The following is an 18,053-nucleotide window of genomic DNA, read 5'->3' on the forward strand; positions in this document are numbered from 1 at the left end:
TGAATAAAAATAACTTATATTGATAAATGGATATATTATTTATTATTCAACTCCTTATTAATTGATCCATCGATTGATCTATTTTAATTTTAAATACACTGACTGTAACATGAAAACATGCCTATATAAAATAGAATACATCACTTCTTCATAGTTATAAATAGAAAATCATAACTAGCATCACTCAACGTGCTAGTATAAAAATAAAAAGGGATAAAGGGATAATTATACTTTAATACCTTGTGGTTTGCCGTTTTATTAATATATATATATATATATATATATATATATATATTTTTTTTTTTAATTTAAGAGTCCTTGTTATTATATCGTTAGCATTGAAGAACAAAATTATTAAACGGCAACAATGTATGCTAATGTGGTAAGTTTTTTTTTGCTCTTAAATTGGCATGGCAAAAGAATCATGCCTATTTGAATGTATACACTAGTATACTTGCTGATTTTCTCACACAATATGGGGTAAATGTCAGCATATTGTATTTTTTAACATTCTTCCTAACTTAATATAAAATGACTTGACATGATTATATAGCCAAATATGTAGAGCTCACTTATCATGCTAATTTAAGAGCATAGGGAGACTTACCATTTCAGCATATACTGACTCCATTTAGCAATTTTATTCTCAATTGCTAACAGTATAATAACACGAGTTCTTAAATACGCAAAAAAAAAAAAAACTCATACTCCTTTTAATAAAAAACATAAATCATAAGTTACTAAAGTATACTTATCTTATATAAAAATGCATAATATATTAGAAAAAGGAAAAACAAAATACACAACTTGATCAAATTATAGTTTTTTTTTTCCAAATAGATAAAATTATAGTAAACATCATAAAATTGCTAAAAATTGCCAATACTAAAATATTAAATTAAATCCAAGTTTGTTAAAAGATTGAATAAAAATAAATAAAAATAAGTTAAATTGATCAAATGTCATTGTTGATTATTTAACAATCTTATGAATTGAACAATCCGTATTATTTAATTTTAAGAACACTAATTATATTCTAACATCAAAGCACCCCTATATAAAAGAGGAATGCATCACTTCTTTATAATTGCAAAATGCATATTCATAACTAGCATCACTTGACGTAACAGTGTAAAAATAAAAAGGCATAATACTAGGAAAAAAAAACACATAAATTGGTACATTATTAGGAATAAAAGAACTATAGGAATTTTTTACCTTAACCTAATTTATCAGAATACAACATAATATATATGATAGGATTCATATATGCTTTGGTCCTGAATTCAAGTAAATTTCTTCATTAGAACAAGAGAAAGCTCAAAGTAGCTTTCTAGCTAGTTTATGGCAAAAACACACTTTCTGTAGAAGAATCTTGAAATCCAAATTTTCAAAGCGTAATTGGCTTGCGCACAATAACAACCGAGTTGATCACATCATTAGTTGGGTGAAAGATGGATAGCACCTCCAATCCAACCAGGTCATTCTCTTCAACAACAGGGTAAAGAAACGCTCTAGCTCCATCTGCACTTCTCACCAGCAAAATCCCTCCTTCCTTCATATACTTTCTTATATGCCCAATAATCTTCACTTTCTCCTCTTTGCTCATCCCTACTTGAAGCTGCCAAGAAGATACACGTCTTGTTACGTTACACGTTACACGTCTCAAATTTCATTCTCTTCTCAAGATCACCATCAAAAGCCACAAAAGCTTAACATAGTGAATTTCAAATGATGGGTAGCCATTACAAGAGAGGTAAGAGGCATTGAACCTGAACCCACAAAAGCTACCTTCTTTGGCTGCACCACCCCATTTTCACTAAGAATTTTGTACTCCAAGTTGGCTAGCTTAACATAGTTTCCATAGTAAGGGAAAAGATTAAGGTTGTTTAAAGGTTGAGGTATTTTGATCAAGAACGTTGCAAATTCAAGTTCTAACAGACCTTCAGCTCTGCCACGCAGAACGATGAGGCTGTTTCGCATTTCCTGCACCTCTGGGGATAAGGAACGAATGTCTATGGAAGATGGGAGGATACATAATTTCACAAGGTGGGAGAAAAGGGTATTGACTTGCTTGGAAGGCCTTAAAGAGTCGAGTTTGGATATGCTGCTATGGATTTGAGTGATGCGAGCTATGACCTGGTTGGATTTGTTGTTTGGTGATTCTGATAATTTGACCTTTGAAGGGTGTTGTGCAAAGAAAGGCCTCGCTTTAGAAGTATTTATAGGGTTGGTAGAGGAACATGAAAATCTATATCTCCATTGGTCAAAACAACAAGAGGGATGCTCCATAACTTGGGATCTAATATGATAGCAATTCTTTTAACTTTGTTCACCAAAATATATAAAACTAACACTATAAATGATTATTTGTTGACCGTAGGATAGGCCTATATATATATATATAATTTTTTTTTTCTTTTTTTTTAAATATTGTTCAGTTTTTTCTTTTTAATAAAAATATAGTTCAGTCTTTATTATCTAGCTAGCTATGGGGAACAGGTTGAATTGGATTAGAATTGATTTAAAATTAGTAGTTTTGATTTAAGATTAAGGTAGTGTTTGGTACAAATGAATTTCACGAAATTTTATGAAATTTATTTGTAAATCTAAAATTTTAGCGTTTTGTTTAAATGAAAGTTCATTTGGATTTTTTCATAATCAAATTCTATGGAATTTATTATAATTAAATCAAATTTCATTAAAATTAATAGAATTTATAAATAAATTTCAAACTTAAATCATATATATTTCAAGAAACAAAATTATTCTTTTATTATATACCATTTTATTTTATTTTATTTATTCTAAATACAAAATTTATTTCATTTGAAATGAATTTTACATTTAATATAAAATATACTAAATAAAGAAGTTCATTTGTAAATGAATTCTATCATGAAATATATGTGCAAATTAAATGAATTTTATCATAAAGTTAAATCAAACAAAGTCTTAGAGGAATTTGAACCGATTAAAACCACAAGTTCCCAATGATTATAATTTTAATTGATATCTATTTGGTTCTAATATGAGTCATAACCAGATGATTAATTTCAAATTAAATTTCAAATTGAACCAATCCTTAGCTGAGTCTATATGATTATTTCTCCAGGTGTTGCCTTTTATTTTTTAAAACTCCAGGTGTTGCCTTTTATTTTTTAAAAAAACAAAAATTTTCAAAAAATATCTAACTAATAAAAAAGGGCTAAATTTATTTTTTTATGTTTTATTTAAAAATAGGATTTATTTGTAATTGCCAAATTATTTAAAAATAGGATTTATTTTTAACTGCCAAAAAAAATACACTTACAATGTACAGTTGACATAACCCAATGATAATGGTATATATTTGGACTTGGGAGACTCAGGTTTAAACCATTCTCAAAAAAAAAAAATGTCTAACTAGTTGTAAAAAAATGATTTTAATAAAAATTTCATCATTAAAATTCTCATAAAATTATGTTTGATTTTTTTTTTCATAAAATTTTAATTGAATTTATATTTAATTAAAAATAATTAAATTTTATAAAATTCTTGTTTCTACACTTTCACAAATATATATAAACATTGCAAAATTACATTTTTTTTTTTTATTGAATAGTCATACCATAATTAGTGTTATAGCATTTTGAGAGTTAAAGTCTTCTGATACATTAAATCAATCTTAAAAAATTGAACCAAAATTATAAAATTTAAATGAATACCATAATCGATTCATCCCTCAAGGATTGAAAACTCTTACAATAAAGAGAAATGCAATTTATATATATATATATATATATATATATATATATATATATATATATATATATATATATATATATATATATATATATATATATATATATATATAAAGCAAACAAAATTCTAAAAAAAATAAAATAAATTAAAAAGCTCTATAAAAAAAGAAATTAAAAATACCTTGTTTTACTAAAAAAGAGCAGCTAAATTACAATTTTTACTGTGGAATGAGTTAATGTTAATTTTAAATTATACATTTTGAGTTTAATAAACAATAAATTTCTAATAAATAAATAAATCTCAAAAACTTTTAAAAAAAATAAAAAATGGGTTTTTCTTTATATATATTTAGTAAGGTGAGTAGGACAAGTGAGACTCGGGGTGGTGCTCATTTTTGTTTAGAAAGTCAATATTGTAAGTAATTAATCAAGTAACATTTGATCCCTTTCAGACGAGATGTATTGTGTTTTCTTAAAAAATACTATGTAGTAAGAAGATCCCAGAAATAGTTCATGTTCACACCAATTTCATAATTATTGGGAGTCAAAGATCAAGAGGCAAGGAGCATGCCACAGATATATAGTGATCTAGATCCATGCATGTTTTTTGTTTTGTAGTATATATTGTCAAGAAATCACTCAACGTAAAGGTTTGAAGTTGATCTTATATTTTGAATATACACAACCGCATACGAATGCCCATCAAATTTTAAGGGTGACAAATATAGGCTTATCTTATCTTATACTAAAACATTTAAGTAATAAATGGAGATTAATAAAATTGGAACTTTTATTTTGGCTTAATTAAAAAAAATAAATTTAGGCCATTTTTTCAATTTTGCCATAAAATTATAATTTTACTAAGTTAATCTACGTTATCTATATCGATTTACAAAACTATTAAAAGTTTTTATTTAAATCTAATTTATTATAAATTTAAAATATAATATGTAAAATAAAATTTACATGTAAAATAAATAAAATCTACTTGTTTATATTTTGAGTATATAATAAATAAAGTATATATATATATATATATATATATATATATATGTATATAAGGTAATTATAATTTAGTCTTTGAGATTTAGTTAAACCTATAATTTAGTTCTTATAGTTTTAAAATCAATCAATTTAGTCTCTAATATTTTAATAAACTTATAAATTAGTCCATATAATTAGAAGTTCAGTTAAATTACTGTTAATTTTAACAAAAATGACTAAAATAACTTTATTTTTAATTTAAAACATTTTTAGTTTATGAGATTTTATTTTATTAACAATTTAACCTCTCTATTTTTAAAATATGAATCCCATTAAATTAAAGAATTTTAAATTTAAATTATAATTATTAAAATATGAATTAATTACTTTATGATCCTTAAAAATTTTAGTTAATTACAAAATAATCTATATATTTTATAAATTGATCATTAAATCTTATAACTATTTACAAATAAGCCATTATAATTTTGCAAAAATTCTATTTGTCATTATATATATTATATTGTTATATATAAAAGAGAAAAATAAAATACGAATTTCGGCACAAATTTTTAATAAAATAAAGCATTAGGGACTAAATTATTTTCAAATTGAAAATAGAGTTAACTTATATTGGTCATTCTTGCTAAATTTAATGTAAAATTAATGGTGATTCTAATAGCAAGAACTAACTTATAGGTTTATTAAAATATCAAGGACTAAATTGTTTAGTTTTAAAACTATAGGGATCAAGTTGTAGGTTTAACCAAATTTTAGAGACTAAATTATCTATAAAATAAAATCTTAGAAACTGAATTGTTTTCAGATTGAAAATATAGTTAAAGATATTTTTATTATTTTTGCTAGAATTAGTGGTAATTTAATTGAAATTCTAATGGCATGTACTAACTAGATTTATTAAAATATCAATGACTAAATTGCTTGATTATAAAATTATAAGACTAAGTTATAAGTTTAATCAAATCTCAAAGATTAAATTGTAGTTTACGAAAAAAACATAAAGACCTATATCTCCCTTTACAGCGTCAATTGTTCAAAGCAATGTTATTGAACTTGGATCAAAACGGTGGATTGACCCAATGACCCAGACAATCGGTTACAAAATTGGTCCTATTCTACAATTGAATTGCATAAGAAAGAGACCCAAATTGAACTAGCCAACTTGGCACTAACTCCCTCGAACCGTTCAACCCTTACAGGCCATGCTAGAATTGGATTGGTTGACTCATGCCGTCAAAAATGACTCCACTTTTTACGTTTTCATTGATGTGCTGGGTTTTGGTAATTCTTTTAAGGGAAAATTATAAAAAAGTATCTTGTGGTTCCACTCATTTTTATTTTAGGGTCTGTGATTCACTTTTGTGACAAAGTGATATTATGAGGTTCACACCATTAAAATAGGACGATTTTCCATCTTCTCTTTGTTAAAAGATGCTGAGATGGAACAGAAAGGTACTGACATGGAAGAGAAATCTGTGACGTGAAAATTAAAAAAGTGCAAATTATAAAAAAAGTACCATATGATTTCACTTATTTTTACTTCATGATCCATGACTCATTTTGTGACAAAGTAGTATCTTGAAGTTTGCATCATTAACAAACCAAATGAATTATTTAACTCTCGAAAATAATCAGAATCTGAGATCCTTCACTTTTGGAATACTATGAAAAAATTTATGCATATTTTCTTTGAAAATCTCAATTTTCCAATTCTAGTATTCCATGATGCTTAAGTCTCTAGGCTAGAAGAATTTGACACAGCATCTAGAAGTGTTGTGGAGTTCAAGGGGTAGCTTCAACTACGAACTCCTCAAGGCAGTATTAATGGATGTTGTGCCCAAAGTGAAGAAAGGTATCGAACACCTCATAAAAGGGAGGAACAGGTGGCTAGCCAGCTAAGAGCATTAGTTCAATCTAGCCGCTTCAACGACAAAACTATTGCTCCTATCCAAATTCTCAACAATTTTAATCTAATAACTTACCTGAGAGTTTATGCTACATTAGTCATCCTTGATAGTGATTCAAAAAGTAAAGGTGCAAACTCTAGGTTCAAAAATCTATTGATAGTGATTCCAAAAATTAGAGTTTTCATGTAAAACGCTACATCAGCATACCTCACTTACGGAATTACTACGCTTAAAGTGAATAAAATTTCTTTTTTACATGAAGTATCTTAGCGGTATGTGAATTTTTTTATTATTAAAAATAATTTAAAAAAATACTAGTTTAATGCCACATTAGTGAAAATTGACAGCGTTAGATAAAATATTGTGTTTGCTAATAGAGCGTTATCACAGGGTACCACTTCATCACAATGTAAACTTCAGACCTTGAAATGAAAAAAAAATGAAACCACAGGGTATTTTTTTTATTATTTCCACTTTTTTTTTTTAAATTTCACGTCAATATATTTTTTTTTTCACATTAGCAACTTTTTATTTTATGCCAGCATCTTCTAACAAAGAGAGGATAGAAAATTGTACTTTGCAAACGATGTGAATCTCAGGGTATCATTTTATTACAAAGAGAACTATAGACCCTAAAATGAAAAATGGTTGAAACCACATGATTCTTCTTTATAATTTCCCCTTCTTTTAACCCTTTTCTTTAGTTTTTCCAATGGCAGAGAACAATTCTCAGTTTTTTGATAATTTCAGAATCCTTAGAACTCAAACCCAAATTCATTTACCTTCAATGTCTTGTTGCCATTGTTATCCGTCGAAGCTCCCGTTCTTTGTTCATCCATCCCCACTTGTTGAAGTTTCATTGTGGAAGCCATAACTAGAAGTAGTCTTTATCTCTGCTAGTCGACGATATGATTCCTTCACAGAAGCAAAGCTTGTCTACTCTGCTTTTCTACGAACTGATAAATATTTACAGAAGCAAAGCTTGTACTTATCAAATAAAAGCATGTTAATAATAGCTCCAAGATGGCAGTAGGAACCCTTTAAGTACCCTCCACTCACTCACAAGAGCCCTTTTATTTTCTTTGCCTTTTATTTACCATCTAGGTACCCTTTTATTATGATTATTACTGGAGGTGGTTTTGGTTCAGTTTGGGGTTTGCTTAAGAATCAAAACAGAACAGAAATTTTGATATAGTTCTAATTCAGTTTTTTATTATTTCAGTTTCAATTTGGTACGGTTCTAAGTTCTTCGATTTCAGTTCTGTTCAATATGGCCTTAAAATAATTTTATATAGTTATTTTCTTAAAAAGTCACACTTGAATTTGCATTTAAATTTTGAATTGAATTATTAATACATAATATATCATAAAATATATCTTTTAACTATTTCTAAATAATATAATCTTTAACACATATATAATTTACAATTAAATATATTATATAATATAATAGTATAAATATATCATATAATATACATTTTAACTATTTATTAATTATATATATATATAATACCAAGAATTAACATATATATAATATAATAATATATTTATAATTAAAAATTATAAGGTAATTTAATATATTTATGATTAAAATTATTAAGAAAATGTAAAGGAATAAAATATAATATTAGGTTGTATTTAGTTCATATATATATATATATATATTGAAAGTATATAATACATAAAAAATATATGTATAAGTTTGATTTTTAGTTTGATTTTGATACAATTTTGATTCGGTTCTTAGTGAAAAACTAAAACCGAACCAAAATATCAAAATAATTTCGATTTCGTATGGTTATTTTCTGTTCGATATGATTTTGTTCGGTTTCTCCAAGAATTATGCATAGTCCTGATTATTACTACTAATTTTATTCAATAATTATAATTATTACTATTATTATTAAATAAATTGAATTGAATCAAAAAGTAATTTATATAATTTGAACTATAGTTTAATTTGGCTATTTTTAGATCATGTTCGTAAATTTTTAATTAGATTACAAGTTATTTATAATTAATAATATTTAATTAAAATATATTTAAATAATATTTTTATAATTTATTGATTAAATTATTGACGTATTGAGTGAATTAATTATCCATTCACCCACCGAGTCAACCAAATTTAACAACACTGATCCAAAGTGCAATCGCACACTGGCCCAAGTGTCCAAAGTGCAATCGCTGGCTGCCGTGTTTATGATGAAAGCAGAGCACGTGCTGTCAATCTAACTAACAATCCGGAGTTTCTAACATGAACAATGGTCGTACCAAATGTATTAATTGAGACAGTTGAGAGTAGCAATCCAATTCAAAAGCCAGTTCAGCTGACTCATGTATCATTATCTTAGAGCACAGGGATTACCCAAGTTGTGTATTTTCAGGTCTTAACTCCTAAATTATATTAAAATCTATTAAAATAAATTTAAATGATATATATATAAACAATTAATTAAATATAAAATATATTTTATAAATTATCAAATTTTTAAAATAAAAATTATTCATAAAAGATATATCTTATATAGATTATTAATTAAAATATATAAAGCTTGCCAATTTAGGATAACTTTATTGATTTTCCTACGTCTTTAAGGTATAGAGAATGGAAAGATTTTAAGTTCGAGTTTTTTTTATTTACCTACACCTCTAAAGTATGAAAATTATATTTTATATAGATTACTAATTAGAACATATAAAACTAACTAATAAGAGGTAATTTGATTGGTCTTTTTACACTATTAAAGTATAGAAAGTGAAGAGATCTCAAGTTTGAGTCTCTCTATCTACCTCATCTAAGAGTATTCACTTTTATAATGAGAAATGGAGGAGATCACATCCTTTAAGATTATTCGCTTTTATAGTAAGAAATGGAGATAATTATTTTTCATTGTATAATTCATCAATTATAATCAATTTATTATTATGCCTTTATTGAATTCAATATATAAAACTAAATAGACTTGGACATTATTTGAGTAACGATTGTCAGATTCTGGTCCAATCATACATTATTGGCCGCTTTGGCTCATCTTATCATACGAATTTGTCCTTTAAGCCCCTTTCTTAAGGTCCAATTGTGCGTTATCCAAGGAAAGAGGTTTTTCCTCCTCTTTTTTCGATGTAAGATTTAATTGATTCATTTCTGCCCTCTCTTTCACCTAGAAGCCTGTCATTGGAGCCCTCCTTCCATGCCTGCCCTTGTCAGTCACTAGGGTGTAAAAGAAGATGTAATATTTGACTCATTCCTCGTCTCTTTCACCTAGAAGTAAGGGTGGCCACGGTTCAGGAACCGCCGGTTACGGTTCTTGAACCGTCGGTTCAGGTTCAATAAAATCATGAACCTGAACCAAACCGTCATGGGACGGTTTGAAAGACGGTTCCTGAACCGCCGGTTCCGGTTCGAGCCCCGGTTTAAAACGGTTTAAGAGACGGTTCAAAAAATGACAGTTCAAAACGTTTTGAATGACGGTTTGGAAGCAATTTTGGAGCGGTTTAAGAGCGATTTAAAGGAAAAAATTAGAGGAAAATTTTATTGATTTATAATTTAAGTTATATTTGTAAAAATATTTTAATTTTTCTTAGAAATCTTTTAATCAAAATAAAATAAGAATAAAAAGAATAAAATTAACTTATTTTTAAGAAAAATTTAATAAGCAAAGACTTGAACTTATTAAAAACTAGAGATGAAATTAATTTAAAAAAAATTAGAAAAAGGTGCATGAACTTAATTTTGCCTATGTATCCCTTTAGGATTTAGATGAATCAAAATTTTCAGTTATAGGTTGAGAGAAGGGAGATTGAGGTGGTTTGGTAATGTGAAGCATAGATATAGGAAAATTCTAGTTAGATATGTAGAGCACATTGAGTTAGAGAATAGAAAGAAAAGAATAGGTAGACCTAAACTAACTTAAAGGAGAATAGTACAACATGACCTAAAAGTATTACACATTTCCGATAATTTAACCCAAAATCGTTTAAAGTGGAGAAAGAGAATCCATATAGCCGACCCAATAAATTTTTGGGATAAAAGCTTAGTTGAATTGAGTTGAGTTGAGTATTACTTGCCCTTTTTTAAAAAATTATATGATAATTGATAATTAAAAAAATATAAAAGAAAAAAAAATCAAAATAGAGGGTATTGAAAATTTTATTGAATATATAAAATAATAACAGAGTAATTGATATAGCATATAAAATAATAAAGTAGGAGAATTATGAAAGTATTGAGAATTAAAAGGAGTGTAGAAAATAATTATTTAGAAAATTTGAGAGAAATTAAAAGAGTATTGAGAATTAAAGAGAGTGTAGAAAATAATTGTGTAGAGAATTAATGATATATATATATATATATATATATATATATATATATATATATATATATATATATATATATATATATATAAATGAATTAGGAGTGGAGTGAGGTATTTATTGAATTTTTTTGTATTTAAATCACTAGTTCGGTCCGGTTTAGAACTATCGGTTCAATCCGGTTCGGAACCGCCGGTTCACGGTTTCTAAAAAATATGAACCTGAACCAAACCGTAAAAGGGCGGTTTCGGTCCGGTTCGAAACCGGTTCCGGTTTTGACCGGTTTCGGTCCGGTTTTGACCGAACCGGTTCCGGTTCGGTTCCGGTTCGAAACCGAACCGTGGCCACCCCTACCTAGAAGCTTGTCAAAGGAGCCTTCTTCCACGCTGGGGTGTTACAGAACCAAGATGTAATATTCAATTCATTTTTGCCTTTTTTTTCACCTAGTAATTTTTTAGATTTTACCTAATAATTGAATTTGAGATGTGCTCAAGTAATTTAAAATAAATATTAATTAAATTTAAAATTAATTTAAATATTAAAAATATTAATCAAAATTAAATTTCAGTAAAGTAATTTTCATACATATTTTACCGGTTGCTATCCTAAAAACACCAACTTATATGAACTACCTAATATAATTAGCATATTACACAAATCCAACAAAATAAAATGATGTTTATTCCCTCACATCCATATTGTTTTCTACTATAAAATAAAATAGGTATACCCTTTCTCAATTCATAAATTCGAGTATTTATAATTATGGACATAATTATAACATTATTAAATTAAAATTTATCAATTAAATATAATTTCTAAAATTTATAAAATTCAAATTTAAAATTTTTATTTAAATTAAAAATTTTCATTCATAAAAAATGAAAAATTTTAATCTAATAATTAAATGAATAGTGCACATGAATCACATATATTCATTGAAAAAAAAATCTCCAAATGAAAATATCCTTAATTTGCATTAATAGCTCGAAGTGGCATAACAAGATGGCAGGTATCAACAATTACTTCTAAGCCCACCACTTGCATCTTCATTACCTAATACATCATATCAAACTTAAAGTCTATATAAATTAGTATAGAGTGACTTGACTGAGGCATCATAGATAAAGCCTAGGGAGTTATTATCAATAAAATGGTCCATGCAAACTTCAATCCTCGTGGAGATTTCTCCACCATGCTTTCACACTCTTTAAAAAGGTAGTAGTGGAGAAGAATTCTTTGCAAGCAAAGGGAGATTCAGATTAGGAAAAAGAAAAAGAAAATGGATCTTGGGTCACCCAAAATAGAGGCTGTTCTAAGGCTTTGTGCAATCTTGCTCTTGGTTTTGGTAGCTTGTTTAGTAGGGTTAGATTCCCAGACAAAGTCTCTTGTATACCTTGAAAAAACAGTCACATACAAGGACTTGAAAGCTCTCCAGTAAGTTCTACTTCTTGAATTTTCTTCCTTTTTCTTTCTTTGATTTTGTTTCGACTGAGATTAAAATCCATAGTCTTAAAAATAACTTTAGTACCATGGATGAATTTTGTCACCTTCTGTACGTATTGATATAGTGTTTGGTTTTTTCTTGAATATAGAGCTTTGGTGTACGTGAATTCTGTGGCTGCTTGTTATAATCTCATTCAACTAATAAGCAGAGGTTCTTTCTTAGCTCGGTACAAGGGAAGCTTTAAGAGTTCTTATAGATATGTGGATTGGGGTTGTTATTTGTTGGATCAGGTACCTAATTTCTTGATTAATTTGCATTAACATAAGCTATTAAGTTAATTTTTGGATTACAATAGGGATATATATGATTGCTTAATTAATTTGGTATTTTGATGTCATCAGGGCTATTGAGGATTGAGGGTAGATGTTTTGTTAATAAAAACATTAATAAATTTGATGCAAGTTATAATGTATTGATCACATTAAACAAACAATTAAGTCCAAATAGGCCCAGACCAAGGTTAAAAATCCCTGCCAAGTTGGGCTTGGCCTGCCTATCCTTTTGAGAACCTATAAGCTTGACAAGCAAATTAACTCATAACCTTTGGTATGGTTGATTTGTATTATATTGTACATAAATAGACTGCAGTGTACATAACATTTGCCGCAACCTCGGCAGCACTAGAGCACTCAGTTTTGGTAGTGACAGGAGCTGAGGCCATGCAGTGGATGAAGTGGTGCAACAAGTTCACCAGATTCTGCGACCAAATTGGAGGTGCTTTGATCTGCAGCTACATAGCCTGTGCCTTTATGGGCTTTATATCCTCCATTTCAGCCCTCAATTTGTTTAGGCTTTACTCACCCAAACACTTTCTGCTCTTAAAGACCAATTAATTATTCTGAACTGGTAATGTTAAAGTTTCTAATAGCTACAAAACCTTGTAAGATTTGATCTTTTGTAAGTGTAACAAGATTTGATCTTGTCTGGTGATCTTATAAACCAAGGTACTCATATGCTTTCTTCTGGCCCTATATATGTTCTTAAATCCTTAGTTCATAATCTGCCCTGTTCTTTACCCTACCAAAATTCCATCCGCCCTGTTCATAATCAAGGTACTCATATGCTTTCTCTTCTTTTCTCTTCTTATTGAAGGGTAATTTTGATTCAGTTCAACTAAAAATTTTTTATCAAAATCAAACCGATTAAATAAGTTTTTAAAAAATATATATATAGCCACTAATGCATGGTACATAGAAACAAAGCAAATAAATCTCTGTGCATATGGACCACAATAGAACAATTTCCAAGACGCAAATACATACAATATTTAAAAATCTTAACCTCAGGACCACTCGTCAATAAATAGCCACCCCCTAATTATATTCCTATTTGACATTGAGTTTCAGAGCCTAAATAAAAATATCATTTTAGATGCTACTAAGAAAAGCAGTTTGAAAAAAACTATTTTGTTATTTTAGTATTCTTATGACTAAAATTGATTAAATTTAATTTTTAATTATTTTTTAATACTATTTAATTAGTATATTTAAAAAAGTGATTTTCTCAACAATAATTTTAACACTAATTATATCATTTCATGTAATCAAGCAAATACATTTGGGTACGTATTTTCTTGTAAGGGTTTGGAAATTGGTGTAACAATTAGGTTACAACACATTATCATAAAATATGCTTAATTAAATACCTTTATAATAATTAAGTTCCCTACCAATTATTTGATTATGTGTAGGGCAATTCAGTTTAGAGTTTACACTATAATTTTTAGGTTCAAGGTGGATTTTCTAAGTTCAATTTTGAAGATTAAAATATGTGCCAATATTATTTTTTGTTCATTTTTTTATTTTATAAGCAAGATTATTTATGAGTTAATTTTCGCACACAAATATTAAGTTTTTAAATAAAAGGTAATTATTTGAGTTTTTTAAGTCAATAAAGGGTAAATGCAAATCTTAAAAATCCATACAATATGAAAATTAAAGGGTATGATAGTGAAGTTTAATTTGACTAATAAAATTAATAAGAGTGATAGAAACGTTTTCGGTAACGTCAATATATTTTGATAGTCTATAATTTAAATAATTAAAAGTTAATTTATTTTAACTACGCGATTTCAAATAACATCTCCTTTGGAAGTTGAACAATTTCTCTTTGTTAAAGATAAGCCAAACAAGAGTAACAATATATGTATCACAGCCTCTCAAAGTTAGGGGGTGAGCATTTAGTTTAAACCGATAAAACTGAATTAATTGAATTTACAAATATTATGAACCGAATTGAACTGAACACTAAGAAAAATTGAATCAAACCAGCCTAATTTTGTTCAATTCAATTGGGACTGATCGGTTTGAGCTTTTAATCTATATTGGATAATTATAACATTAGCAGATAGTAGATGGAGATGGCATTAAATTAATGCAAGTTGCCAAGTTGGATTAAACTAATGCAAGTTGCCAAGTTGGATTAAACTAATGCAACTAAAAGAAATGAAGAAGCTTTGAAAAGGCTTGAAGATGAGTGTAAAATCACACTAAACACTCGACTCACACAACTTTAATAGCAGAAATGAAAAGCTAAATTTGCAAACCAAATCGAATTAGCAGATAGCATAAATGAAAACTCTAAATGCAAGCTCAAATTGCAACAAATGCAATTTCAATTAAAACTCATTTGCAAGCACAAATTGCTACAAATGAAAATACTCAATAATAATTAGCCTATAGCTCAGTGTATTGCAGCAAATGAAAACTGAATTGCAAGCAGAAATTGTATAAACCATAAATTAAAATTCCTTTACCGCTGAAATTGCACAAACCCTAATAATAATTAATTGAAAGTAGAAAATGTACAAACCCTAAATCAATTTCAATTAAATCATCAACAATCAAGAAACCCATACCCACTGTACAAAATTATACAAATTATGAACCACACAATAAGATTTATCTGTATAGACATGCATCTAAGAATTGAAAGAGCGAGACTGAAGAACTAAACCCAAAAAAACTGTGGCCGAGCTCCTAAGCATAGATGAAATAGCCACTGAAATCGATCCTATTGAGCTACCAGCTTTGATGTCTCAATAACATGTCCCCGAAGAGTAATATGAAGAAGAAGCATGTCAAGATCATGTTTGAGCCGATCACCAGTTTGAGGAAGGAGATTGAGTAATCATCTATGAAGAACAACTCAATGCCAAACTAAGGTTCCCCTTGGATCCTTTTATATCAAAGTGCTACAATATTGTTAATTGTCAATAACTCAACTTCTTCTGAACTCTTGGCGACCATTGTTAAGCGTCCAAGCAATGTGCCTAGCCAAACACCTAGCAGCGACGGAGAAAGTGTTTGCCAGCTTATATTGTTTGGGAATAAGAAAAAATGAGGAGGCAAAAAAGAATGATAAGTTCTAGTTCTTTCAAGCACAACCAAACTCTCAGCTATTTGCTGACCTCCCCTCCTTACTGAAAAACTGAAAAGGGAGATTCTTCATTCTTCATAGCCAAGCTTGAATTAGGTGGGAAGGAATTCAACGATATTAGAACTATCTAGTAGATAAAAACAAAAAAGCACCCCATCTAAACCTAACTAAAGATATATCAGTAGCAGAGCTTAAGGATAAAGGGAAGAAAGAACGCTTCAAAATAGCCAATGTTGTAAAAGCCGAGCTAAATTAGTGGTTTAGTACTTATATAGCAAAGATGGACACTCTTATGGAGATGGTTGATTTTGGGCTTGCCCGTGGTATTCCTGAAAACTCCCTATCTTACAACTATAATACTTACTAACTGTTTTTTCTATGCAGAAATGGTGAGCAATCAAAGGCAAGAAATCGCATGATTAATTAGAGAATTAAAAAAGTAAAAGGCGGTCGAGCTTAGATGAACTCCTCCAGCGAAGAGAAGCTGAACTAAAGAAACACCACTTACTACCGTGCCTACTGCTTCCAATTCCATGGGTTCGCCACCTAGCTTCACTCATTCTACTAGTGAACCAGCTGTGCCTACCTCTTCCTTCGAACGTGTGCTCGGTGGGATTGCACCAGTCTCTCTTGGTTCCCAAATTTTAACCTAATATGAATAATAAAGATTTTGCTCAAGTTCTGAGCACTTCAGTATGTTTATTTGAAGGCCAAAACCAATTGGAGAAAGAGAGCCTCAAGGACCTGATGCTCTACTCTAGTAGCCTGAAACTAAAAGCTATAGCCACTGATCACATGGCTCGAGAAAAAGTTTGCCATCTCAAGGGCACCTTCCAACAGATGGGTCAAGAAAACATGGCATTGAAAGCTTGGCTTCCCACTCAAAATTCCCAAGTGGAGCTTTCTAATAACCTCAAAGCATCCAAAGCCATCGTCCATAAACTTCGAGAAGAGCTAGAAGTTCAAAAATTGAACTTGGAAAAAAAGACAACTAAGCTAGAAAGGTGCTTGAAGTCCTCTGAGATCGAAGCAAATCAAAGGGTAGCCATAGCTTATGTGGATGCTCATAATGATTAGCTAAAAAAAGTTGACCAAGAGATACCCTAATGAGGACTTCACTTGGATGGATGAACTATCACCAGAAGAGAGTGAGGGGGAGGAAGGAACCACTAGCTCATAAAATCCATTTGTTTCTGATCATTTTGGGACTGATCACCCCACTACTTAATCTTGTAACTTTGTATGTTGAAATCAATAAAGTATGTTTTCCTGATTTTTATTGGTTACTAAAGTTTCATTTTGTTTATTTTGCTAAGTTGCATAAAAATCCAAACTACTCTCTAACGTGGATATCACTTTTTTGAAGAAAATTCAACTAATGAGAGTTTTATTCTAGTGCCTTAAAAACTTTGAATGAACAAGATACCACTTATAGTGTCTTTTGAAGGCTTTGGGCAAAAAATCCCTGTAATGCCTTTTTAGAATGTCTGAGAAATTATCTTAGTGCTTGTGAGTGTGAGATCATCATAGCACCATGTTAGAGCTTTTTGTGGGTGAGAGATCGCCTTAGTGCCATATTAGGGCATTTGTGGGTGAGAGATCGCCTCATTGCCACGTTAGGGCATTTTGTGGGCAGGAGATCGCTTTATTGCTACGTTAGGGCATTTCATGGACGACAAATTGCCTTATTGCCACGTTAAGGCATTTTATGGGCGAGATATTGCCTTATTGCCACGTTAAGGCATTTTATGGGCAAAAGATCACCTTAGTGTTTAGTCATATCAAATAAGCAGAAGTCTTTATTGATAAAATTTGTGTAAATTACAAATATTCCATGCATGCAGTAGATCACCACCAATGGGGTAGGCAATCTTATAAGAGCCCGGGCGGATGACTTTAGATATAGCATAGGGACCTTCTCAATTACTATCGAGCTTGTCGGCCTTGGCTACTTCTCCAGAGACATCAGCTCTTTTCATGACTAGATTGCCGATTATGAAAGATTGATGCCTCACATTTTGGTTATACATCCAAACCATCCTCTGTATGTACTCTGCCATTCGGATGTAAGCACAATCTTGTAGTACTTTAGCTTGGTCAAGATTAAATGGGAGATCATCTTCATTTGCAGCGATCTCAAGATTCTCAGTCTAAGCACTGAGCATGATAATTTCTGCAAAAATAACAGCTTCTAAG

At 29.3% G+C, this 18,053-nt stretch overlaps 1 protein-coding gene and 1 pseudogene across 1 annotated transcript; one reads left to right on the top strand and one right to left on the bottom strand.

The window, feature by feature from the left end:
- Positions 1-1,390: 1,390 nt before the first annotated feature.
- On the bottom strand, positions 1,391-2,292 carry LOC110645654 (nicotianamine synthase-like; annotated as a pseudogene).
- A 9,805-nt stretch (positions 2,293-12,097) lies between these two features.
- LOC110646343 (CASP-like protein 2C1) lies at positions 12,098-13,450 on the top strand. Its single transcript, XM_021799759.2, has 3 exons — positions 12,098-12,409; positions 12,568-12,709; positions 13,061-13,450. Exons 1-3 carry the CDS (start codon positions 12,255-12,257, stop codon positions 13,310-13,312), a joined length of 549 nt encoding a protein of 182 aa, XP_021655451.2. The 5' UTR covers positions 12,098-12,254; the 3' UTR covers positions 13,313-13,450.
- Positions 13,451-18,053: the final 4,603 nt, after the last annotated feature.

The sequence above is a fragment of the Hevea brasiliensis genome, chromosome 17 (genome assembly GCF_030052815.1).
Source record: "Hevea brasiliensis isolate MT/VB/25A 57/8 chromosome 17, ASM3005281v1, whole genome shotgun sequence".
In the NCBI taxonomy this organism is placed as follows: Eukaryota; Viridiplantae; Streptophyta; class Magnoliopsida; order Malpighiales; family Euphorbiaceae; genus Hevea; species Hevea brasiliensis.

Excerpts from the sequence above, each read along its gene's own strand:
- LOC110646343 (XM_021799759.2), top strand. The coding sequence starts at position 12,255 with ATGGATCTTGGGTCACCCAAAATAGAGGCTGTTCTAAGGCTTTGTGCA. Across the intron at positions 12,410-12,567 it reads AAGGACTTGAAAGCTCTCCA|AGCTTTGGTGTACGTGAATT; the intron begins GTAAGTTCTACT and ends TCTTGAATATAG. Across the intron at positions 12,710-13,060 it reads GTTGTTATTTGTTGGATCAG|ACTGCAGTGTACATAACATT; the intron begins GTACCTAATTTC and ends GTACATAAATAG.